The sequence below is a fragment of the Dromiciops gliroides genome, chromosome 3, assembly GCF_019393635.1.
Source record: "Dromiciops gliroides isolate mDroGli1 chromosome 3, mDroGli1.pri, whole genome shotgun sequence".
Lineage (NCBI taxonomy): Eukaryota > Metazoa > Chordata > Mammalia > Microbiotheria > Microbiotheriidae > Dromiciops > Dromiciops gliroides.
This window is the reverse complement of record NC_057863.1, coordinates 617,939,802-617,966,378: the sequence shown is the minus strand read 5'-3', so window position 1 is coordinate 617,966,378 and position 26,577 is coordinate 617,939,802. Positions and strand designations below refer to the sequence as shown.

The window sequence follows — 26,577 nt, the reverse complement described above, 5'->3', positions numbered from 1 at the left end:
CTTTCCCCCTTCCTCCCATCCCCATCCTGGTTCTGTTCACCCCTTTATAGAAATTCAGTGGACACTTGCGCTCTGTGCATATAAAGCAACAGCTGTTTGAGAAAACATCCTATCTTGCCCATCAAATTGGGGGCTCCCTGAGGGCAGGGACTATCTCCCTCATCCATCAGTCTGGGAGGCTTGCTGATGACATGGCCAGTGTCTCCCCCACCAATCTGGCCATCAGATTTGTGGATCTCAAAGGGTAGAGGCTGTATCTCCCCCATCCTCCTGAGGGCAGGAACTTCCCTCCCCGCCCCCCCCCCCCCAATCAGTCTGAGCATTTCCCTCAGGAGATAAGGTCCCTTTCTCCTCCCTCCTCTCCCTCCCACAAATAAATAACTATTAGGACAGTTGTGGGCACACTCATGGACTCAACCCTGCAGGCAGATCTCCTGAGGTCAGCTACCTACCTCAGGATTCAGAACTCAACTAGTTTCGAGTAGTTGTGAAAAATAGAGAAGCCCCACTTAGAGAAACTCTTTACAATTTATAAAAAGTACTTTCAACCAGCTTGTGAGGGAGATATAGCTCAGAAAGGAGAAATGGCTCATCCAGCCTCCTTACCATTCCTGTCTCACTCGCTAGTATTTTTATCCCTAGCCTCTCAAACTGGAAACTGAGCATCAACTTGGAAGAACAGAAGTGGCCAGTTTGACTGAAATAGAGTGGATGAAATGTCTCTATTGGCACCTAAGGTGAGGCCCAGGACTCCAAGGCCATGGAAGATCCATGAAGGCCCCCACATCTGTGATCCCCACCAGTACTGCCAGCTCTCTTCTTCCTTCCCTGAATGTGTGTGCCCCTTGTGTGTGTTGGGGAGGTGGAGTGCCTAGAACACACTCCGGCTCTCATTATCCATGGTGTGATAAATGTCGACAAAGGATTCTGAAAAGGAAAAAGGTGGAGCTTTGGAAACCAAAAAGTACCACTGAAGTGTACTACAGTTTCTGCCGATTAAATACAAAGTATTGATTAATGATTAAAGTGATTTAATTTAATTATAGATGAATTGATTATTTGTTGCATGATTTGAGGATTTATTATCGATTATCAAATACAATAAATAAATACTGATTAAAAATTGGTGAATGATTACATAAATTGATTTAGTTATTGAATAACTTATTATTCACTGGATGGTTTGATATGATTTATCATTTATTAAGGACATTAAGTGATTAAATAAACAATTTCCCCCAGACTCTGTCAAATTTCCCTATTTCAGTCAGACATAGCCATCTGTCTAGTCACCCAGCCATGTAACCACATATCACCCCAGATACACAATCAATTGCCAAACCCTGATGTTCCTATACTCACATCTCTTGTATCAGACTCCCTTCTCTTGACTCATACAGACACTGCCTTGGTTGTGGCCCTTACCACCTCTTGCGAGGACTACTGTAATAGCCTTCCAAGTGCTCTCTTGAGTCACACTTCTCCCCCTCTCCAATCCATCCTCCACACAGTTGTCAGAGATTTTCCAAAAGTACCAATATGACCATATCACTCCCCGACTCAATAAACTTCCATGGCTCCTAAGTTCCCAAAGGATAAAATAGAAACTCCTCTGTTCAGCTTTTAAAGCCCTTTACAACCTAACCTCAACCTACCTTTCCAGCTTCACTGAACATTACTCTCCCTCTCATACCATACTAGCCTAGCCAAAGTATAGATATTCTCTTTTTCTCTCCATTCTCTTCTCTTGCCTGGAATGCACTCCCTCTTTACTTCAGCCTCAGAATCCCTCCCTTCCTTCAAGATGCTTCCAAGTGAAATCTTTCCTGCCCCATCCCCCTCATTACCTTCTATTTAACTGCTTTGTATTTATTCTCTTTTTAAAATCATAAAAGTATTTTGTTATTTTCCAGTTACATCTAAAGACAGTTTTCAACATTTGTTTTCATAAGATTTTTAGTTCCAGGGGCAGCTAGGTGGCGCAGTGGATAGAGTACCAACCCTGGAGTCAGGAGGACCTGAGTTCAAATCCAGCCTCAGACACTTAACACTTACTAGCTGTGTGACCCTGGGCAAGTCACTTAACCCCAATCGCCTCACCAAAAAAAAAAAAAAAAAAAAAAGATTTTTAGTTCCAAATTTTTCTCTCTCCCTCTCTTCCCTCCCCCCTCCTCAAAAGCAATCTGATATAGGTTATAAATGTGCAATTGTATTCAACATATTTCTGCTTACTAGCTGTGTGACCCTGGGCAAGTCACTTAACCCTCATTGCCCTGAAAAAAAACCAAAAAACCCCCACCATATTTCTGCATTAGTCATGTTGTGAAAGAAGAATCAGAACAAAAGGGAAAACCCTCAAAAAACAAAAACAAAAGCAAAAGTAGAAACAGTATGGTTCAATCTGCATTCAGAATCCACAGTTCTTTTTTCTGGATGTGGAGAACATTTTCCATCATGAGTTCTTTGGAATTGTCTTGGATATTGTATTGCTGAGAAGAGCTAAGTCTATTACAGTTGACTGTCACACAATGTTGCTGTTACTGTGTATAATGTTCTCCTGGTTCTGCTCACTTCACTCAGCATCAGTCCATTTAAGTCTCCCCAGGTTTTTCTGAAATCTGCCTGCTCATCATTTCTTACAGCACAATAGTATTCCATTACATTCATATACCACAACTCGGTCAGCCATTCCCCAGTTGATGGGCATTCCCTTGATTTCCAATTCTTTGCCACCACAAAGAGAGCTGCTATTTTTGTACTGTGGGTCCTTTTCCCTTTTTAATGATCTCTTTGGGATACAGACTAAGTAGTGGTATTATTGGGTCAAAGGGTATGCACAATCCCATAGTCCTTTGGGCATAGTTCCAAATTGCTCTCTACAATGGCTGAATCAGTTCACAACTCCACCAACAATGCATTAGTGTTCCAATTTTTCCACAGCTTCTTCCAACATTTATTATTTTCCTTTCTTGACATAATTGCCAATCTGATAGGTATGAGGGGGTACCTCAGGGTTGTTTTGATTTGCATTTCTCTAATCAATAGTGATTTAGAGCATTTTTTCATATGGTAGTAGATAGCTTTGATTTCTTCATCTGAAAATGCCTGTTCATATCCTTTGACCATTTCTCAATTAGGGAATGATTTGCACCCTTCTAAAATTTGATTTAGAGGTAGAGCTAGGTGGCTCAATGGATAGAGCACTGGCCCTGGAGTCAGGAGGACCTGAGTTCAAATCTGGCCTCAGATACCTGACACTTACTACCTGTGTGATCCTGGGCAAGTCACTTAACCCCAATTGCCTCACCATAAATTTGATTTAGTTCCCTATAAATTTTAGAAATTAGGCCTTTTAAAAAAAATTAGGGGCGGGGGGCAGCTAGGTGGCACAGTGGATAGAGCACTGGCCCTGGAGTCAGGAGTACCTGAGTTCAAATCTGTCCTCAGACACTTGACACTTACTAGCTGTGTGACCCTGGGCAAGTCACTTAACCCCAATTGCCTCACTTAAAAAAAAAAATTTAGGCCATTATCAGAAACACTAGCTGTAAATTTTTTTTTCCAGCTTTCTGTTTCCCTTCTAATTTTTGACTGCATTGCTTGTTTGTACAAAAATTTTTTAATTTAATGTAATCAAAATCATCCATTTTGCATTTCATAATATTCTCTATCTCTTGTTTGGTCATAAATTCTTCTACTCTCCAAAGATCTGAAATGTAAACTATTCCTTCCTCTCCTAATTTACCTATGGTATCACCCTTTATGTACAAACCGTACCCATTTTGACCTTATTTTAGTATAATATTGTATTAGAAATGTTAGCTTTAGGGGCAGCTAGGTGGCGCAGTGGATAGAGCACCGGCCCTGGAGTCAGGAGTACCTGAGTTCAAATCCGGCCTCAGACACTTAACACTTACTAGCTGTGTGACCCTGGGCAAGTCACTTAATCCCAATTGCCTCACCAAAAAAAAAAAAAAAAAGGAAATGTTAGCTTTAGCAGTAAGAGAAGAAAAAGGAATTAAAATTAAAATAGGCAAGGAGGAAACAAAACTATCACTCTTTTGCAGATGATAGGATAGTATACTTAAGAGAATCAACTAAAAAACTACTTGAAACAATTAACAACTTTAGCAAAATTGCAGGATATAATATAAATTCACATAAATCATCAGCATTTCCTTTATATGACCAACAAAGTTCAGCAGCAAGAGATAGAAAGAGAAATTCCATTTAAAGTAACTGTAGACAATATAAAATACTTGGGAGTCTACCTGCCAAGACTAACCAAGGAACTCTATTAACACAATTACAAAACACTCTTCATACAAATCAAATCAGATCAGATCTAAATAATTGGAAAAATAGCAATTGCTGGCTAGGCCGAGTTGATATAATAAAAATGACAATTCTACCTAAATTAAGTTATTCAGTGCCATACCAATCAGATAGACTACCTAAAAATTATTTTATAGAGCTAGAAAAAATAATAAAATTCACCTGGAAGAAGAAAAAGATGAAGAATATCAAGGGAGCTAATGAAAAAAAATGCACAGGAAGGTGGGCTAGCTGTACCAAATCTGAAGCTATACTAAAAAGTGACAGTCATCAAAACTATTTGGTACTGGCTAAGAAATGGTGGATCAGTGAAATAGGTTAGGCACAGGAGACAGAGTAGTAAATGACTAGTAATCTACTGTTTGATAAACTCAGAGACTCCAGCTTCTCGGATAGGAACTCAGTTTCTGACAAAAACTGCTGGGACAACTGGAAGATAGTATGGCAGAAACTATTTATTCTCTTTATCTTCACTCCCAGGCCTACCAACATGCAGCCCCATCTCTCCTCTACCCAGTCCCAGTGCCCACTCCTGGGACACTAGGTTCTGATAAGTGAAATCTTTTACCTTAGTTTGCTTGGAACCAAGAGTTCAGGCCACTTCCCCAGAGATCTTAGCCCCATACTCTGGTCTGTCTATGTTCCTCCTACACTTCCTGATTTCTGTGCTGCCTTCTCTTGTTCCAATGTAACCTGCTCGAGGGCAGGGACTGTCTTGCTTATTTCTATCCCCAGCACTTAGAGTACCCAGCACACAGTAAGTGCTTACTAAATGTTTGATCTATAAAGGAATAATCATAGGCAAATAGGAAACAAAACTACCACTTTGTGCAGATAATATGATGGTTAAACTTAGAGAACCCTAGAGAGTCAACTGAAAAATTAACTGAAATAATAATTTCAGCAAAGTAGCAGGATGTAAAATAAACCCACGTAAATCATCTGTACTTCTGTATATCACCCACAAAACCCAGCAGGAAGAAATAGAAAGAAAAAGTTCATTGAAAATAACTACAGAGGGGCAGCTAGGTGGCACAGTGGATAGAGCACTGGCCCTGGAGTCAGGAGTACCTGAGTTCAAATCCGGCCTCAGACACTTAACACTCACTAGCTGTGTGACCCTGGGCAAGTCACTTAACCCCAATTGCTTCACTAAAAATAAAAAAAGGAAAAAGGAAAAAAAAAGAAAATAACTACAGACAGTATAACATACTCAGGAATCTGCCTGCTAAGACACACACCTAGGAACTTTGTTGTGGTGGTTGTGGTTGAGTTGTTTCAGTCATGTCTGATTCTTCATGACCCCATTTGGTGTTTTCTTGTGTGGAAATTTATTTTGATTTGGGGACCCTACCTTTAGGCTGAGATTAGAAAGCCTTAGGCCCTCAGGGTCTCTCCCCCTCCTCCTCAACTTCAGCTGAGCGGAAAAAGCCCCGTGGGCTATACAAGACACCAGGACAGACAGCTGGGGGGGGGGGGTGGTGGAAGCCCCTCAACCAGAGCAGAGCTATCTGAAGGATCCCTGAAGGCCTGTGCTGAGGCATAAGGCTTGAGAGCACCCCCCCCCCCAGCTGCAGCTCTGGCTGGCGGATTAGCTTGGTCTGTGGGGGTAAAGGAAGCCCCAAGATTTGAGTGGAGAGAAGAAAAGGTATATATAGAGCTGGGAGGGAGACAGGAGGGAGGAGACGGACTAAGGAAGGAGCAAGGACAGACTAGAGGACGGGCTGAGGATGGATAGATAGACAAGACTCAGGGGTTCGGACGGACAAGAAGAGGTCAAGAGGCGGCTGAGGAGACGGCAAAGATTGGAGACTAGAGACAGGGCTTCGAGGACGGACACAGGAGAAGACGAGAAGGACTAGGAGCAGGCAAAAGAGAGGCCGAAGGGCAAACTGACAGCAGACAGACACGAGGTTACAGGCCTTAAAACGAACCAGGGAAAGTGTAACGTGCCCTGAGGCGGCTAAGGCCCTTATTGTATTCAAGAAGGTGGGAAAGAGATGCAGTGGAAAGAGACCTCAGGAAAGCAGTCAGGTTGTACATTTTATTTCCCTGTATTCTTAATTTTCAATAGTATCTCATAAATAAACTCTGCTTTGATTATTTGGTTAAGAGGCTTCTTAATCTTTAGTCTATCAGTTTGGGAGCAGTGTGGTAGAACTTTATAAACGGCCCATGTTAAATTAATGAAGTCAGATAGCCAAACAGTCAAAAGTCCCCAGATTAGTTCTCCAGTCAGATTAGCCCCCCAAATTAGGCTAGTCAATTTAAAAATATTTCTACACTTGGCAAAGAGACTAGAGTGGTTTGCCATTTTACTTCTCCAGCTTATTCTGTAGATGAGGAAACTGAGGCAAACAGGGTTAAGTGATTTGGCCAGGGTCACACAGCTAGTAAGTACACTGCACCAACAGAAATGTATAAATCACGTTGTGCCTAACAGAAATGTTGCAAACTTGGCTACATTTTTAAAATCTCAAAATTAATTTTAGTAGAGGACTATGTCCATTTTCCCTATATTATTTACAGATTTTTCCTTAAAAGTTTAATCTATAAGGATGCATAGATTTAAAGAATACCCTTTTTGAATATCAAGAGAACTAATGAAAAAAAGATGCACAGGAAGGTGGGCCAGCCCTACCAAATCTGAAGTTAAGTGGCAGTCATCAAAACTATTTGGTATTGGGGGCAGCTAAGTGGCACAGTGGATAAAGCACCGGCCCTGGATTCAGGAGGACCTGAGTTCAAATTTGGCCTCAAACACTTGACACTTACTAGCTGTGTGACCCTGGGCAAGTCACTTAACCCCCATTGCCCCACAAAAACAACTATTTGGTATTGGCTAAAAAATAGAGTGGTGGATCAATGGAATAGGTTAGGCACAGGAGACACAGTAGTAAATGACTATAGTAATCTACTGTTTGATAAACCTGAAGACTCCAGGTTCTGGGATAAAAACTTGCTATTTGACAAAAAATGCTGGGAAAACTAGAAGACAGTATGGCAGAGACTAGGCATAGACCAACATTTTATACCATATACCAAAATAAGGTAAAAATGGGTACATGATTTATATATAAAGGGTGATACTATAGGTAAATTAGGAGAGGAAGAAATAGTTTATATCTCAGATCTATGAAGAATAGAAGTATTTATGACCAAACAAAAGACAGAGACTATTATGAAATGCAAAACGGATGATTTTGATTACATTAAATTAAAAAGGTTTTGTACAAACAGAAGCAATGTAGCCAAAATGAGAAGGAAAACAGAAAGCTGGGAAAGTATTTTTATAGCCAGTCTTTCTGATAAAAGCTTCATTTCTTTTTTTTTTTTTTTTTTAGTGAGGAAATTGGAGTTAAGTGACTTGCCCAGGGTCACACAGCTAGTAAGTGTTAAGTGTCTGAAGCCGGGTTTGAACTCGGGTACTCCTGAATCCAGGGCTGGTGCTTTATCCATTGAGCCACCTAGCCACCCCAAAAGCTTCATTTCTAAAATATATAGGGAACTAAATTAAATTTATGAGAATGCAAGTCATTCTTCAATTGAGAAATGGTCAAAGGATATGAACAGGCAGTTTTCAGATGAAGAAATCAAAGCTATCTACTACCATATGAAAAAATGCTCTAAATCACTATTGATTAGAGAAATGCAAATCAAAACAACTCTGAGGTACCACCTCATACCTATCAGATTGGCAATTATGTCAAGAAAGGAAAATAATAAATGTTGGAAGAAGCTGTGGAAAAATTGGAACACTAATGCATTGTTGGTAGAGTTGTGAACTGATTCAGCCATTGTAGAGAGCAATTTGGAACTATGCCCAAAGGACTATGGGATTGTGCATACCCTTTGACCCAATAATACCACTGTATCCCAAAGAGATCATTAAAAAGGGAAAAGGACCCACAGTACAAAAATAGCAGCTCTCTTTGTGGTGGCAAAGAATTGGAAATCAAGGGAATGCCCATCAACTGGGGAATGGCTGACCGAGTTGTGGTATATGAATGTAATGGAATACTATTGTGCTGTAAGAAATGATGAGCAGGCAGATTTCAGAAAAACCTGGGGAGACTTAAATGGACTGATGCTGAGTGAAGTGAGCAGAACCAGGAGAACATTATACACAGTAACAGCAACATTGTGTGAGTCAACTGTGATAGATTTAGCTCTTCTCAGCAATACAATATCCAAGACAGTTCCAAAGAACTCATGATGGAAAATGTTCTCCACATCCAGAAAAAAGAACTGTGGATTCTGAATGCAGATTGAACCATACTGTTTCTACTTTTGCTTTTGTTTTTTGAAGTTTTTCCCTTTTGTTCTGATTCTTCTTTCACAACATGACTAATGCAGAAATATGTTTAATGTGATTGCACATATATAACTTATATCAGATTGCTTTCTGTCTTGGGGAGGGGGGGAGGGAAGGAGAAAAATTTGCAACTAATAATCTTATGAAAACAAATGTTGAAAACTATCTTTACATATAACTGGAAAATAATAAAACTTTTATTTATTTTTTCTTTTTTTGTGTGTGTGAGAGGCAATTGGGGTTAAGTGACTTGCCTAGGGTCACACAGCTAGTAATTGTTAAGTGTCTGAGGCCAGATTTGAACTCGGGTCCTCCTGAATCCAGGGCCAGTGCTCTATCCACTGCACCATCTAGCTGCCCCAATACTTTTATTATTAAAAAAAAAAAAGAAAACCCTTTTAAAGTTGAAGTTATAAATATTGCCACACTGGACCTCATTCTAAACTGATACTGTGGATAGATTTCTTTTTCTGATTTTTGTTTTTAAACATAAGGAATGGTTTCTTTTTTTTTTTGGAAATTTTTATTTTGACTCTTTTACACTTCTGAAAATTAAAAAAGACAATACTACCTAAATTAATTTACTAATTTGGTGCATCCCAACCGAACTACCAAAGGATTACTTTATAGAGGTTGAACAAAATAATAACAATCCATCTGGAACAACAAAAGATCAAGGATAACAAAGGAATCAATAAAAACAAAAATTGGAAAGGAAGGGGATGTACTAGTACCAGAACTCAGACTACTCTACAAAGCCATAAACAACAAACCAATTTGATACCAAGTAAGAAATTGAGAGACTGATCAGTGGAACAAATGGGATATACGATATAAAGGAGCAAATGAGCACAGCTGCCTAATATTTGGTAAACCCAAAGATCCCAGCTACTGCGGTAAGGAAAACCAGAAAGTAGTCTTCCAGAACCTAGGTATAGACCAACATCTCACAGTGAATATAAGCTCAAAATGAGAAACGTGATTTAGATTCAAAAGGTGACATCATAAGCAAATTAAAGAAGCCTGGAAGAAATTTCCTGTCAGATCTTTGGATAAGGGAAGAGTTTAGGACCAATTAAAGAATAGAGAGGTTCATCGGAGTAAATTCAATTGTTTTTTTGTACAAACAAAACCATGCAACTTAATTTTAGAAGACAAATTGTAGACAACAAAGAGGGGGGAAAACTGCAGTAATTGTCTCTGATAAAAGCCTCATATCTCAACTATATAGGGAACAGAGGCAAATTTATAAAAAGAGTCATTTCCCAACTGATAAATGGTCAAAGGATATAGGAAGTCAGTTTTCAGAGGAAGAAATAAAGGCTATCAATAGTCACATAAAAAAAATGCTCTGAATCACTAAAAATTAGGAAAGTGCAAATCAAAACAAGATACTACCTCACACTCATCAGATTGTTCAAGGTGACAAAAAAGCGAATTACAAATGCTGGAGGGGCTATGGGAAAACAGGTATTTAATGCATTGTTGGTGGAGCAGTAAACAGATCCAATCATTCTGGGTTTTGTTTTGTTTTGTTTTGTTTTTTAGTGAGGCAATTGGGGTTAAGTGACTTGCCTAGGGTCACACAGCTAGCAAGTGTTAAGTGTCTGAGGCCGGATTTGAACTCAGGTACTCCTGATTCCAGGGCCGGTGCTCTATCCACTGCGCCATCTAGCTGCCCCTAGATCCAATCATTCTGAAAATCAATTTGGAACTATGCCCCAAAGCTATTAAACTGTGCATACACTTTGACCTAGCACTAGTGTTACTAGATCTATGCTATAAAGAGATCAAAGAAAGAGGAAAAAGAACTGGGGCAGCTAGGTGGACCAGTAGATAAAGCACCTGCCCTGGATTCAGGAGTACCTGAGTTCAAATCAGGCCTCAGACACTTGACACTTACTAGCTGGATGACCCTGACCCCCACCCCCACCCCGCAAGAAAAAAAAAAAAGAGAGAGAGAGAGGAAAAAGAACCATATGAGCAAAAATATTTATAGCAGCTCTGTGGTAGCAAAGAATTGGAAACTGAGGGGTACCCATCAACTGGGGAATGACTGAAAAGTTATGGCATATAAATATGATGGAATATTATCATCCTGTAGGATGTAGGGGATGGTTTCCAAAAAACCTGGGAAGCCTCATATGAACTGATGCAAAGTAAAGTGAGCAGACCAAGAAAACAATTTACACAATATCAACAATACTGTAACGATAATCAGTGTTGAAAGACTTAGTAACTAGTTAATATGATTCCAGAGGACTCGTGAGGAAACATATAAGATAGAGAAGTGATGAACTCAAGAGTGTAGATTGAAGCATATTTTCTTCTCTTTTTTTTTCTTTATTTTTGGACATGGCTAACATGGCAATTTATTTTGCACAACCATACATATTTGTGACAGGTTTTGTTTTTCTTGCTTTCTCAGTGGGTTGAGGGAGAGAATTCAAAAACTGAAAATAAAACTGAATTTTTAAAAATGCTCTATGTATTTATATAGGTATTTGTGATCTTCCACATTAGCTTCTTTCCAATAGGGATTATTTTATTCTTTGTATCTCCATCACATAAAAGTGCATGGCACATAATAAGTGCTTTTAAAATGATTTTTGATTGAATAATAAAAATATGAATATGATGATTCCAGGTTCCTGACACAGAGTAAGCACTTAACAAATGGACATTAAATTTTTTTTGGAGGCAATTGGGGTTAAGTGACTTGCCCAGGGTCACACTGCTAGTAAATGTCTGAGACTGACTTTGAACTCAGGTCCTTCTGATTCCAAGGCCAATGCTCTATCCACTTCACCACCTAGTTGTCCATTAATTATTTAGTGTTATCTGGATGCTGCCCAGGACGCATTCTCTAACTAGACATTAGGACATTTATATATAAACTCCCATCACCTCCAAGATCAAAGACAAACTCTTTGGTATTTATAGTCTTTCCCAATATGGCTTCAGCCTACTTTTCTGGGCCTATTATATATCACTTCTCTTCACACACTCAACAGTACAGCCAAACTGTCCTCGATGTTCCTTATATGATGTCACATCTACCACCTCCATACCTTCACATGGGCTGTTTCTATGCCTGGAATGCCTTCCTTTCTCGAGGTAACTGAGAATCCTTAGCTTCTTTCAAAATTCTGCTCCAATTCCTGATTCTCTACGGATAAGGGCCTCTCTCTCAAACTATGTTTTAAAATTTTTTGCATATATACTTTTATGCATACATGTTATCTCTCCTTGATAGAATGTAAGCTCCTTGAGGCACAAGACACTGAGGCTGGCATCTTTTTTTTCCCCCTGTGGGGTAATTGGGGTTAAGTGACTTGCCCAGGGTCACACAGCTAGTAAGTGTCAAGTGTCTGTGGCCAGATTTGAACTCAGGTCCTCCTGAATCCAGGGCCAGTGCTTTATCCACAGTGCTACCTAGCTGCCCTGAGGCTGGCATCTAGAAGACAGTGGGGAGTGGCCAGGAAAGTCTTCTTCCTCACAAGGAAATAAGGGAGTGCAGGCATGAGGAAGGAGGCTGACCCTCTCCTCAGGGAGTGGAGTTCCCATTTCTCAGTGATTCAGTCGAATGGCTTCAGTGTGCCCCACCCCAATAAAATGAGAGGATTACGTCAGATGGCCTTTCAGTTTGAGGCCTCAAAGGAGCTCAATTTCTCCTATAATAAAATGGGAAGATTAGATCAGATGGCCTCAAAGGATGAGGCTTTCAATTGTAAAATAAAAAGATTAGATAGTATTTAAGAGTTTCAGTTTTCGGGGCAGCTAGGTGGCACAGTGGATAGAGCACTGGCCCTGGAGTCAGGAGTACCTGAGTTCAAATCCGGCCTCAGACACTTGACACTTACTAGCTGTGTGACCCTGGGCAAGTCACTTAACCCCAATTGCTTCACTAAAAATAAAAAAAGTTTCAGTTTTCCCTACAATAAAATGGGAGGATTGGATTAAATGGCCTCTCAGGTAGAGGAAGCCCCATATAGGGTAACCTAACTGAGTCTGGGTCCCCCTGTGGCAACAGCAAAAGCTTATGTATACCTATATGCCCAGGGCCATGCAAAAAATTCTCAGGTGAAAAGGGCTTGTGAGTGGGAAAAGTTTAAGAAGTCTGGAGGTAGAGGACAGCTGAAATGGATGAAGTCATTTGGAAAAGGGATTAGATTTATGGGAAGCCTATGTGTCACAGTGGATAGAGCACAGCCCCTCGAGTCAGGAGTACCCGAGTTCAAATCCGGCCTCAGACACTTAACACTTACTAGCTGTGTGACCCTGGGCAAGTCACTTAACCCCAATTGCCTCACAAAAAAACTAAAACAAAAACAAAACAAAACAAAAAAAGATTTATGGGAAGCCTGGACCCAGATTATGTAAAGAGATTGTGGAGACTGAAGTACATGGGTAACAATAGCTAGCACTTTAAGATTTGAAAAGCACATTACAAATAGTATCCTGGGGGCAGCTAGGTGGCTCAGTGGATAAAGCTCTGGCCCTGGATTCAGGAATTCAAATCTGATCTCAGATATTTGACACTGGGCGTCATGTAACCCATTGCCCTGCAAAAAAAGAACAAAAAACCCTAATGTGTGTGTGTGTGTGTGTGTGTGTGTGTATGTATATATAGGGAATCCCGTTTAATCCTCTTATTATCATCATCTCCTTTTTACAGATAAAAACACTGAAGCAAACAGAGGTCATGTGACTTGTTCAGGGTCCCGCAGCTTGTGTCTGAGGTGGGATTTGAAACCAAGTGTTCCTGATCCCAAGAAGCCCACCCAACATCACTGAGGTTATAAAAGTTTAGCTGAATACCTAGGCAAGTCATTCCCTGTTGACCAGAATTCTACCTGGGCAGCTCACGGTTCTTTCATGGACTGATTGAGACCCCACACTACAAATATGGACTTTGAAAGCTCTCTGAGAACTCAACCAAACTATCCTGGAAATATCCCATCACCACAGATCGAACTGTCGCCCACAACTGATTCAGAAAAACACAGGAGCAATGTTTTGATTCAATGTTGCCATCGCAGATAACTCATGATCTTCAAGATCCCTTAGATGAAGAGCTTTGGAAGCAAGGAGCCCCAGCCCAGGGCATCAGCTCACAAGGAAAAGGCCTGAGAGGCGGGGATTGGTCCTGCCTGCTGCTGCTGCTGCTGCTGCTGCTGCTGCTGCTGCTGCTGCTGCTGCTGCTGCTGCCACAGGAGCTGTAGTGAGGACACTCTCAGGGAGGCTAAGGAGAATGACCCAGGCTTCTTGGGAAGGTGGTAGGCTGCAGAGCAGGCTTTGGGTAAAGGGTGTTTCCTGATCTGGAATTTCCTGCCCCAGTGAAATCCCAGGTCCCATCCAAAAAAATAATGACTCACACTTCCTTAAACAGTTCACATGCACTATCTTATCTTATACATTTTTAGGGGCTATTTTCACCCCCATTTGACAGATGGGGACTCTAACAAGGGGTAGACTGTCAGAGTCAAAGCCATTCAGGAACCTTTCCATTTCCTCCTCCCTCCCCCCCCCCTCCCCTTTTCTGGTTGAGCTGGCTCAGGCCCAGGCTCTACTCACTCTTCCCCTTTCACCTTCCATCCAGGATCCTGCAAAGCCTAGCATCAGGCAGGACCCTGGGGGTCCGTGGAGGCCATGGCCAGGGAGAACCTGGTGGGGTGGGAGGGCACACCCTGGCCTGGGGAGCCTGGGTCCTCACACAAGGCCTCATGGTCCAGCCTCCTGGAGAATCTGTCCATAGGGCATAAGACTGAGCCTCCAGGACACAGCACTGGGACCTTGGCAGGAAAGGTCTCTACATACATACTGCGATGGAGCTGGTTGGGGGAATGGGACATAGCCCTCTGTTCTCCTAGCTGCAAAGAGAAGTCTCACATCTCAGTCCACAGGAGGGGAGATGAGAAGATGAGAGCAGCTGGGGAAATTCAGGACAAATTGCTCCAAGTCAGTGAATGGAGACTGGCAAACCAGTGCTGTGTAATTAACAGCAGTGGACCTCTTTCACAACAGGTGGGATTTCAGTTAGACCCAAGGAAAGTACAATGGACAGGAAGGGGCTTTAATTCTGGAACAGGAAGCTGGTGGGAGGTGTGGATTCTGACTCTGGGTCATTTTTTTCTGTGTCTAAGAGACTTCACAGAAGAGACCTGCCGGGATATACACAGTGGTCTTTCTCTCTCTCTGGCCCCCAGGGGCCCAGCATCTGGGAATCACCTGGTCACCCATTCCCAGTCCGCAAAGCTAAGAAAAGGATGAGGAGAAGAAAATGGCTCTGATTTTCCAAGGGAGTCACTGGGGGAGCTCACCCCCAATTGGGCTCTCATATCTGGTGCTGCCTACATTGGTAGGACAGAGATGTAGGAGGTTAAACTGCAGTCTCCTCCAGATGTCAACTCCAATGCCTGACCAAACATTCCTGTATGTGTGTTTGGGGGGCAGCTAGTGGATACAGCACCAGCCCCGTATTCAGGAGAACCTGAGTTCAAATCCGGCCTCAGACACTTTAGCTGTGTGACCCTGAGCAAGTCACTTAACCCTCACTGCCCCACAAAAAACCCCCTCAAAACACAAAAACAAAAATCCCTGTGGGAGATACTGGGCGGAGAGGGTGGGGGGTGGGGAGGGAGAGAAGAAAGCTGACAAGCCTCTGGTGCTGAGGGTGCCTGGATTTCAGTGCATGACCCCTCTGGACACCCTTTCAGGCCAAAGGGGGCAGACCTGGGATATCACAGAGACTCTCTGGGGAAGGTGAAGAGACTGAGGCTTAGGATGACTTGCCCAAACCTCTTCAGGTCTGTCCCTTGTGGGCAGAACCCAGGAGATCTAGCCTCTAGTCTGGATAAGGGATTTATCTTTATTATCTCCAATATTATCATCCATAGGTTTGCGTGGGCATTTGTTTGAATATCGTCTCCCCTATTAAACAGAATTCCTTGAGGACGGGACTGTCTTTTTCCTTTGTATCTCTAGTATATAGCAAGGGATTAAGTGTTTATTGAGTGACAGCCCTTTCCCATGCCAACTTCCTTACCCTAAGAATAGGGGCCAAGAGGACATTCCCTTCTCGGAGTGCCTTGGGATCCTCCTTTGGGACACAAGTCTCCCACCCCCTCCTCCAAATTCAAAGCTTGGCTCCCAAAGGTGGACGTTTCAACTTAACGTGAACGAGCTCCCCAGGACGACTCTGGCTCTGTCCCCGGCCCCGCGCTTAGAAATCCTCGGCTTTTCTAGGACGGTCCTCCTCTCCTCATTAGGCCCCGCCCCGAGGTGTCCCCCCCACCCCACCCCAGGGTGTCAGGGAGGATGCACTGAGCCCCCCTCCTCCGGGAAAGGGGAAGGGGAAGGAGAAGGGGAAGGGGGGGATGAGGAGCGGATCGCCCCTGCTCACCTGCGCGCGTCCCGGCGGCTCCAGCCACTGCCCATCGCCCCTGAGCCCCAGCCGCCGCCAAGCCGTGCAGAGGCCCGGGGCGATGCTGCGGCTGCGGCCGCGGCTAACCCGGCTTCTGCGGCCGCCACTGCATCTGCAGCCCCAGCGCTCTACCGGCGGAGGTATGTATAGTCCGGTCTGGTCCCAAGGATCCTCCACGTCTTCCCCGGCGGGCGGCCGCGGGAGCTACTGGGAGTTGTAGTTCTGCCCCGAGCCTCGGCCAGGCGGGGAGGTGCAAGCACGGTACATACACAGGCACAGCTCCAGCCACAGAACAGGGCCCGGAGAGGTTATCACCGAGAAACAAAGGTCACACCCAAAGCAAAAACAACAAAGAACAGGAGCTCAACACAACACACGTGGCGAAATAGACAGCATAAGGATACAAAAGACAAGCGCAGCACACAAAGGTGCAACACACCACTCGTGACACCATAGACAACACACATGGTCCAGGGGAAAGAGTGCTGGATTCGCAGTCAGAGAACCTAGGTTCCAATCCAGCTTCTGCCACTGAATTTAAGATTCTAGATTTAAGGGGCAGCTAGGTGTCGCAGTGGATAGAGCACCGGCCCTGGAATCAGGAGTACCTGAGTTCAAATCCGGCCTCAGACACTTAACACTTACTAGTTGTGTGACCCTGGGCAAGTCACTTAACCCCAATTGCCTCACTAAAAAAAAAAAAAAGATTCTAGATTTAGAACTGGAAGGAAGTTTAAAGGCCCTGGAATACACCCCCTCCCACCCCACCCCATTTTACCAAGGAGGAAACTAAGACTGTCAGAGGTTCAATGATTGTCCAAGGTCACACAGGTAGTGTGTGGGGGCAGGATTTGAACTTCCTGATTCCCAGTTCATTTACCAAAAAAAAAAAAAGAAAGGGTTGGTCTAGATAATTTCCTGATCCTGAGACATCAGTCAGTGTACAAGTATTTAAGTGCCTACTGTGTGCCAAGCATGGGACCGAGATCTAGAGATAAAAAGAAAGGCAAAAGACAGTCCTCACTCTCAAAGAACTCATGTTCTACTGGGGGGAGATGACATGCAAAACATTGTACATAGCAGAGCCACAGCATCTAGAGATACAAGCTTCTCTTTTCCCTCTATATTATTAGCTTGTTGATCTCATTAGCTTCCATGGATTCAAATATCATCTCTATGCTGATGAATTTCAGATCTATTTCTCCAGCCCTAAGCTCTTTACCAACCTCTAGTCTTGCACTTCCAACTGCCTTTCAGACATCTCAACCTGGAGGTACAGTAGATGGATTAAATTCAATATGTCTAACACAGCTCATTATACATCCCCTACCCCAACACTCCTTCCCCAGCCTCTTTCTACCTTGCCTGTTCTTGTTTTTGCGGGTCAATGAGGGTTAGGTGACTTGCCCAGGGTCCCACAGCTAGTAAGTATCAAGTGTCTAAGGCTGGATTTGAACTCAGGTCCTCCTGAATCCAGAGTCAGGGTTTTCTCCACTGCAGCGCCACCTAGCTGCCGCCTAAAGCCTTTCTTAACCCAGGCTCTTTCTATCTTTCCAAGTCTTCTTATACCTTACTTCTGCCAACAAACTCCGTGATCCAGTAAGGCTGCCCTGGCCTCCTCCATGTCCCTCACACAAAGACCCCTCCTTCCCCATCTCTCAGCATTTTCTCTGGATGTCCCCTATGCCTGGAATGCTCTTCTTCCTCATCTCTGAGTCTTGGCTTTCCTGGCTTCCTTCCAGTCAGTCAATAAACATTTCTTAAACTTCCCCTATGCACCAGGCAGGCACAGTGCTAAGTCCCAGCTAAAATATCACCTTCTACCACAAGGCTTTCTTTCCCCCAAACCCCTTCAGTTTTGTGCTTTCCTTCTCTTTATTAGCTCCAATTCAGCCTGTATATCTCTTGTAAGTACAGAATTTTTTTCAGGGTGTTCCCTCCCCCATTAAACTGTGAGCTCCCTGAGGGCAGGGACTGGCTTTTGTCTTTCTTTGTCTTCTTTGTCTCCTTAGCGCTTAGTGTAGTCCCTGACATACAATAGGTGCTCAGTAAATGCTTGTTGGCTTGTTGGCTACAACACCGAGGACATCTCACTCCTGGATCTGGAATCGCTTCACACATAGATACACCCCCAAAGAGATACAACAGAGTTAACCCTCTGAGATACAAAATATCAGAGCTAGAGTGGGCAGAGAGAGGGCACATAATCTACAGGCAGGATACACCTAAATGTATCACATGGATTTGTATACATATGTATAAACACCAAACAAATGCAGCACTCAGACTCAAATATATACAACACAAAGTCACATCACATAGACAGGCAACAAACAAACATTCCTAACGCAATGGAATCTGGAAGGTCAGGGCGTCTGGGCCAAGCTGTCTTCACCAATCTTATTTATGCCTAGGACAGGACAACAGCTGTAGGACTTTTTCATGCATCCAGCTGCTGCTAATGCCCTGGGGCGAGAGTGGCCAGGCTTCCAAAGGTCACAACAGAATTCTTAGCTTCCTTCTAGACATTTGGGCCAGTGAAAACCGGTTTGAACTGTCTAGCCCCCAGGATGTATGGATAACCCAGAGCCTGGGCATTAAAATACTTCTTCCCAGGGGCAGCTAGGTGGTACAGTGGATAGAGCACTGGCCCTGGAGTCAGGAGGACCTGAGTTCCAATATGGCCTCAGACACTTAACACTTACTAGCTGTGTGACCCTAGGCAAGTCACTTAACCCCAATTGCCTCACCAAAAACCAAACCAAACCAAACTAAACCAAACCAAAACAAACTTCTTCTCCTCAAGCCAATAGCACAGTTAGAATTCCCCCCCACCCCACACCCCGCCCCAATTCCTCACTCCTTATTAAGCAATGTAGAACATTTTTCAGTGGCGTCCAACTCTCCATGACCCCATTTGGGGGTTTCCTTGGCAAATATACTAGAGTGCTTTGCCATTTTCTTCTCCAGCTCAGGAACTGAGGTAAATAGGGTGAAGTGAATTGCCCAGGGTCCCACAGCTAGTAAGTGTCTGAGGCTAGATTTGAACTCATGTCCTCCTGACTCCAGGGACAGCACTTTATCCACTGCATCACCTTGTATGGAGCAAACTGCCTCAGTTTACCCAAATAACTCGAGGAGACCACAAAGTCAAGCAGAGACAGATTTATTACATCCTCATGAGGACGGGCAAAACCCAATTATACATTGAAGTCTTGCAAAGATATGCCCAATCCTCTAGGTTTTTATAGTAATCTTGAAAAGGACTGTCCCCACGTACACCTAGGGTGGATGAGCTCACAATCTAACATCCAATCCTGTCTCATCCAAGGTGCGTGTTCAGCTCGTGATCAATGTATGGAGACATGCATACGTGTTCCAGGAGCAAGGGGGAAAAGGGGAGGGGGAACAAGGTCAAGCCAAAGGAAAAGGAAACAGGGGAGTGAGAGTCAGATGTTTCAAATCTCACAGTTCCCACTGACTCCCCTCTCCAGGCCCCTGTCTCTAAAGATAAGGATGACAGGGTTAAAATTTATCTTCGGCTATGTTGGGAAGTCAAAGAAATAATTGGCAATTAAACTTAAAGGAGACAGTGAGAATTTGACAAGCAATAAACTTCTAAACAAACTAAACTGAGGCAGGGCTGGGTACCTTCCAGACCCCATCCTCAGAGTTTAATCTGACTCAAATCCATAATCATATCATACAATCCTCCGTTTTTCTTTTATGCTCAGAGAGCATATTCTGGATTTGAGTCACTGTCATTGAGCCCTTCAGCCATGCAGGATTTCAGCCCATCAGTCCAAGTCCAACTCATCACCAGTCTCTCCTTCGTGAAGTTTCAGAATCAGGGTCTTTAATCTTTTCTCAGTGAACTGCTGAGTCACCATCAGCTGCATCTGTTGAACTGCACATTGTATCAAACCTATAAAGCAAGGGACTAAACAGGGACAAGTATAAGGAGAACTCCAAAATTACAAATGAATACCTAATCCTGTCCCATAGGCATCTTTCAGGAGGTAAATTGGGGTCTAATTAATTATCCCAATATACCATATACATGTCAATAACTACCAATATTATAACAACAAACATGATTTAAAACCTCTTTATAATTTCAGTGATGTGCTCCCAGTGTCCATTCACTTAGCAATTTTCATCTTTGACCTCAGGTACCCCTATTAGAACCTTTTACAAAGCAAATTTAAATAGCAAATACAACTGTTTCCCAACTTTATCCAAGGAAAGGGTAATCTCTAATTGACCCCTTCTAGGCCTGAGTATCCCCAACTAGACTCAGGCCCACCAGGCTACCACTACATTTCCCCACCCCTCCTTCCAATAGCTAGGGAAAAAGAGGGTGAAGATCTCTTCTTCTGTAACTGCTTCCAGCTGAATATGTGTGTAGAGCTGACAGTGGAAGGTGCAGAAATCCTTGCAGGCCTGGTCCAGATGATGAAGGGGGTATATAGTCTGGAATTGCTAACATAAAATTGAAAGCCTTGAGCCTAGATAAAACAAACTATCAAGAGGTTAAAGAGACAAAGACAAAAAATTTTAAAAGACAACAATAGGGAAAAAGGGGCAAACCAAAAGAGTGAATCCAGGAACCCCAGGATCCTGCATCAGGAGCGGAAAAACTTCACAAATGTCCTTCATCCAGTGAGAGGTGTCACGAATGCCCCATGCTATTCGAAGCTTTACCTAGCTCTGTATCTGACAGACATTATTAACAACAAATCAAAGGGTTACCACTATCTTGCTACATGCAGGCCATACAATCTAAATGTTTCAAAATGCCACTGAAGGCAGAACCCTTAAATCTTTCCAAATTACATATATATCCATTGTAAGAAGATGACCACAAATGAACTTACATAAGAGTTACCAAGTTAACTTCAATTCTAATAAAAGACTTAGGATGACATTTAACCAATTAATTTCAAAACAGTGCATGTCAAATAAGTTGTCCATAATAAACCATGTTTGTATTACAGGACATGCTCTATAGACAGATATTATTCCTACATTACACAATAAACTTATATAACAAAACATTCTATATTTTACTCTTCTCTATTTTCTTGAAACAGACTTGAGATGTCTCTGGTTCGGTTTCTAACAGGCATAACTAATAACAGACAGATGACAAGGCTAAATGCTTATACATTCTAGTTGTTCAGATTCTGAAAGGGACTAGGATTTCTAAGCCAAATAGCTTGAATCTTAAACCTGCATCTCACCCAGATGTTGCAGTATTAATCTAGGGATGCAGAGACAATATTGTGTTCATGCATATCAAGTGACATGATTATAGGAACTTGCCACAAAAGAAAAAGAACAAAGCTCTGGGGGAAAGGTACTTTCCCAACTCCCAGTAGAAGTTTTATAGACAGCCAGTGCAATATGCCAGACTTAACATCAGCCAGATGGGAGAGCTTACATTCCATATGTAATATTCGGGGAAACCGAGTCAGGAGACACCTACCTCAGCCTTTGCCAAACAGTCGGTCTCCCATCCTTTCCCAAGAGAACTCCACCTGCAGTGCACACATGTAAAACCCTATAGGGTTGCTGGTATCATGGATCATATGGCTCACCATTCCTTAATAGTAATAACTGGAGTCAAACTCAGAGCAATAATAATTAATAGTCCCATAACATCTTAAATAGCAAGTCCCAACAATCAGCACTAAAAGTGAATTCACTTCTCAAGGATCACATATCCTAGACAGCAAGTATTAACTATTCTTGTGCTTAAATAGGTTTTTCATCCCCAGATTAGCACTACACAAATGAATCTGCTTTGAGATGCTCAATAACAAGCAATGGTTGAAATAAGTGTAAGCAATCCCAAATTGCATACTGGGAACAAACTAGAAAATGCCCCACACAGTAGCACATGGTAAAATGGGTTTAGATGTTAAACATAAGATACTATCCTCAGAATTCCTCTAAACAATGGGAACATCTTTAAAGTGACAACTAGTTTGCATGTGTTTCTACACATGTTCTAATTCCAATTAATTAAAAACACAAGTAAACTTCAGATTCCCTATTAAGATGATATAAGATAGCTCATAAGTTACTTATTGTTCACTAACATGTCATACAAGACAAGTTCAGGCACCAATTTAACTATTGCTTAGCACCAATAAATCCAGATCAAAACAGCAAGATCTTTCTCATAGTTTACAAATTATTTAGATGTTCTAGTATTAATTCAATAACCAATTCATTCAATGTTACAATAACAAATTTCCACTTTGTCCATTCTCATAATAGAAATATACACCAAACCTTAAGAATGAAACTCAAATATTCAGATATTCAGGATTCCAGAAAAGCTTTTTCCATTAATTAACACAATTTCACAAATCACAGTAAGTTTGAACATGATTGTTATCAATATCAAATCGCCATTGCAACAAATTAGCTTAACTTTATCTCTGCTCCCCTTCTCTCTCATCTAAAGTGTTTGCAGTGGGGAGGAATTTCAGCTTCTTCCAAATCAAAGAGGAAATATTCAAATAACCCATTCCAATTATAATAACAAATTTTACTAGGCCCCTTTTTAAATCCTCTCATTATCTCTTGTTGTAGTTGTAGTTGTTCTTTCAAACTACAGTATACCAGATCACAATACAACTTAAAGTAATCCAGCAGTTTCTTTTGCCAGTTTTTTTTTTTTTAATCTCTAGATTTCGTTTCTTCCTGTCCTTCAAGGTAAGAGACTGCACTAAGGATTTCAAGTCCCATCCCCCTCTAATACCAAATTATATTTCACAAAGAGATCCCATCAAGCTTCTAACTTTTAGAAAAAAAGCAAATCACTATACTTTACTGAGGATCTGTTGGATCTTAAAGCCTTAATATACAGCTAAGAATATTCTTACTATGCCCACTTCACAGAAAACCATTATCACATTCAATTAAATTCATAACCCAAAGTAATTTAGAGAATCCAAATCTGACCATATCTCTAATACAATAAACTATTAAACTATTGGGCACTTTTCCTTTACATATTACGAATCACCTTGATGTAGTCAGCTTAAAGTTACACAAATAGAACAGTATATATTTCACTTAGAATTAAATCAGAATTAATTCAATTAAACCTCAATTTGTTTTCTGAACGGTATCATATAGAACCTCATTGATAATTTCATATTAGTATTAATTCATCCCATAATCACTTAATCTAAACACTTCCTATTTTCTTGTTTTTGTTTCTCCTTAAACAGTTCCATTACAAAAGAAAATTTTTAAAGTGGCAGTATATAGTTTGTATGATTCCCAAAGTTTCTTAAATAGATAGCCCAATCAAATTCAATTACCCTTCTTGATTCCCTAATAACACAAACTTTTCTTTTGCTAGTTTAAAGGAATATTTTAATGCCACATTTAGTCCTCCAAATTAGTCTGAAAGACAATGCCAGAGCAGCAAGATTCCCCCTGCTCCTGCCCCACTTCCTTAACCTAGCCAGTTGTTTTTTTCTTTTTAAGGGTAGCTTCTTCAATTAAACAAAACTTTTCCTTCTAGATTCCAAGCACAGATTTATGCTCTCTCCTCCCCCACAGCAGAAAAAGGGGAAGGGGTGGCTTTCTTTTCTTTCTTCTTTCTTTCTCTCTCTCTCTTTCCTTCTACTTTCCTTCTTTCTCTCTCTCAAAAATCCCAACTATTCACTCTCATACCCCTGGTCACAGTCAATGCAGACAGGGCAGACCATGTAGACTAGCAAACAACTTCCTAACCATTCATTCCTCCTTCTCACTTAATCAAACTTCCTCGTACCTTCTCAACATACTTAAACCATCTGAAACTAGCAAAGTGGCAGCTTAGCCAATATCTCACCAAATAACCCCATTTATCTATTTTAAGATAGACCCAGGGGATTCTCTTCTTTAATCTCCTATTACAAACTTTAGGTGTTCCCTAAGAACAAACTTCACACTCACTCTTTCTCCTTTGTGGTCAGCAACCTTTTACCTAAGGCTGCAGATGGATCACATTCCAATGGCTCAATTCAAATTCTGAGTAATTTACAATTCTACAATCCCCTTCTCAGTCCCTTCTCTAACCCAGACTGCAGGGATCAATTTCCCTTTCTTCTTCTTTTGTCAATACAGTTATTTTGATGGAATTTTTACTCCTGGACCTCTACTTTTAATTTCAATTGAAAAGGTCTCCTTCCAATTATCTAACCCAGGATTTTTTTTCCAGCCTCCTCTGGCTCTTTAAACTTGCCCTACTCTAGATGTTCTACCCGTGTTTTGTTCAAGATCCTAGCCTGGTCTGGACTTTTTAACCCTGAACTCACCGGGCTCCTGTTTTTGCTCGGGATGTCTATTCAACCCTGGCTCAGCATGGACCTCCACCTTTAAAAGGTCTCTACCATCTAGCCGGTTTTTCAATCCCGCAAACAACAGGTACTAAACCCCCCCTAGGGGCGTTCCTATATTTTGTTCGGGGTGTCTATTGTTGGTTGGGCGTCCCCAGACCTTTTCAACCCTGCAAACTCAATAGGACCTAGAGGGCACCCTAAGGTTAATTCTGTATCTCGTATCAGGGTGTCTATTCAGTCCTAGTGACCTGTTCAACCCTGCAAAACTTCAACAGACCTTAGGATGATAACCAGGGGTTCCCCGATTTCTTCCTAGAAATCCCCCTGAATGGTCACCCAGTTACTCACCAGTCTGGGTCTGTGCACACGTTGTGACCGAACCAATCCGGATACTCCTCATTACTTTAGCCGGCATCCCTGTGTCTGGTTGACTTTTAAGTCTCTCTCTCTCTTTCCGGGCATGGATGCTGAGAAGCCTCACCAAGAGCCAGACCCCTGAACCTGCTGAACTCAGCAGGGACGTCCTTGTTCAGAAGGACAGGCTCCTGGGAGTCTCCAAAGATCCCCAAAGAGATCCCGGACGAGCCCCCATCTGTATGGAGCAAACTGCCTCAGTTTACCCAAATAACTCGAGGAGACCACCAAGTCAAGCAGAGACAGATTTATTACATCCTCATGAGGACGGGCAAAACCCAATTACACATTGAAGTCTTGCAAAGATATGCCCAATCCTCTAGGTTTTTATAGTAATCTTGAAAAGGACTGTCCCCACGTACACCTAGGGTGGATGAGCTCACAATCTAACATCCAATCCTGTCTCATCCAAGGTGCGTGTTCAGCTCGTGATCAATGTATGGAGACATGCATACGTGTTCCAGGAGCAAGGGGGAAAAGGGGAGGGGGAACAAGGTCAAGCCAAAGGAAAAGGAAACAGGGGAGTGAGAGTCAGATGTTTCAAATCTCACAGTTCCCACTGACTCCCCTCTCCAGGCCCCTGTCTCTAAAGATAAGGATGACAGGGTTAAAATTTATCTTCGGCTATGTTGGGAAGTCAAAGAAATAATTGGCAATTAAACTTAAAGGAGACAGTGAGAATTTGACAAGCAATAAACTTCTAAACAACTATATTGGGTCAGGGCTGGGTACCTTCCAGACCCCATCCTCAGAGTTTAATCTGACTCAAATCCATAATCATATCATACAACCTCAATGTAGAAAATACCTTGGGGGGGGGGCAGCGAGGTGGCGCAGTGGATAGAGCACCAGCCCTGGATTCAGGAGTACCTGAGTTCAAATCTGGCCTCAGACACTTGACACTTACTAGCTGTGTGACCCTGGGCAAGTCACTTAACCCTCATTGCCCTGCAAAAAAAAATACCTTTACTTTACTGGTCCTGGTCATGCTCCTATGGACAACAAACTCCCTAGAAATATGAGATCTGAGGGACTCTGGGCCTTCAATCTGAGTTTGGATGCCACACCCCCCCCCCCCGCCCCCACCCCTTACCTGGTCATTGCAGGCAATGGAGGCCCAACCTGGAGACTGTTCCCTGTTGGTATCTGTTCTCCTCCCCTTGTAAGAAGCAATAAGTTTTTGCTAACTTTTATCCCTGTGTATCACTGCTTCTCTTTGTCAGAGCTCCCTTTGAGCTCTCCTGCACCGCAGCTCTGTTTAGCTGCTACCTCCTATATGATGCCTTTCTTTCACACACACACACCAGATAGTGCTTTCTCCCTTCTAAAATTACATTGTATTTACTTAACTCTGTACCCGTAGTATCTCCTTAGTAGAAGGTGATTTCCTTGAGGGAAAGGTCTGTATTACTTTTGACTTTGTATTCCCAGGGCCTAGCTTGTTGAATTGAATTAGTCTAGAAAGTGGGCTATGTTTACAAGTAGCACTTTGTTATCTGTGTGTGATGTATCCATGGCCAATGTTTAGTTAATGTATAAGAAACAGTGATTGAATATTGACTGATTGAGTAAGTGAATGAATGAATGAATGAATGAATGAATGAATGAATGAATAGCACTTATTTCCTACCCCAAGAATCAGGGACCCTGCTCAAACCCAAATGACACTGAGTCAGGGGAGTGAACAATTGAAAATTAAAGGCAGATTCTACCATTGATTGCTTTTCCAGGCAAAGAAA

General features: G+C 42.3%; 1 protein-coding gene and 1 long non-coding RNA gene across 2 annotated transcripts in view; both read right to left on the bottom strand.

The window, feature by feature from the left end:
- The window catches only part of ATP13A2 (ATPase cation transporting 13A2), a 51,517-nt gene extending 35,280 nt beyond the window's left edge, over window positions 1-16,237 (bottom strand). The window contains exon 1 of the mRNA XM_043997265.1: window positions 16,056-16,237. Coding sequence (XP_043853200.1) covers window positions 16,056-16,090 — 35 coding nt within the window. The 5' untranslated portion in view covers window positions 16,091-16,237. The remainder of the gene's footprint in view (window positions 1-16,055) is intronic.
- Window positions 16,238-20,450: 4,213 nt separating this feature from the next.
- On the bottom strand, window positions 20,451-24,830 carry LOC122749673. The gene is made up of 3 exons (XR_006355693.1): window positions 24,773-24,830; window positions 21,565-21,616; window positions 20,451-20,558 (listed from the first exon to the last, which is right to left on the bottom strand). It is a non-coding gene; the product is annotated as an uncharacterized LOC122749673 (long non-coding RNA).
- Window positions 24,831-26,577: the final 1,747 nt, after the last annotated feature.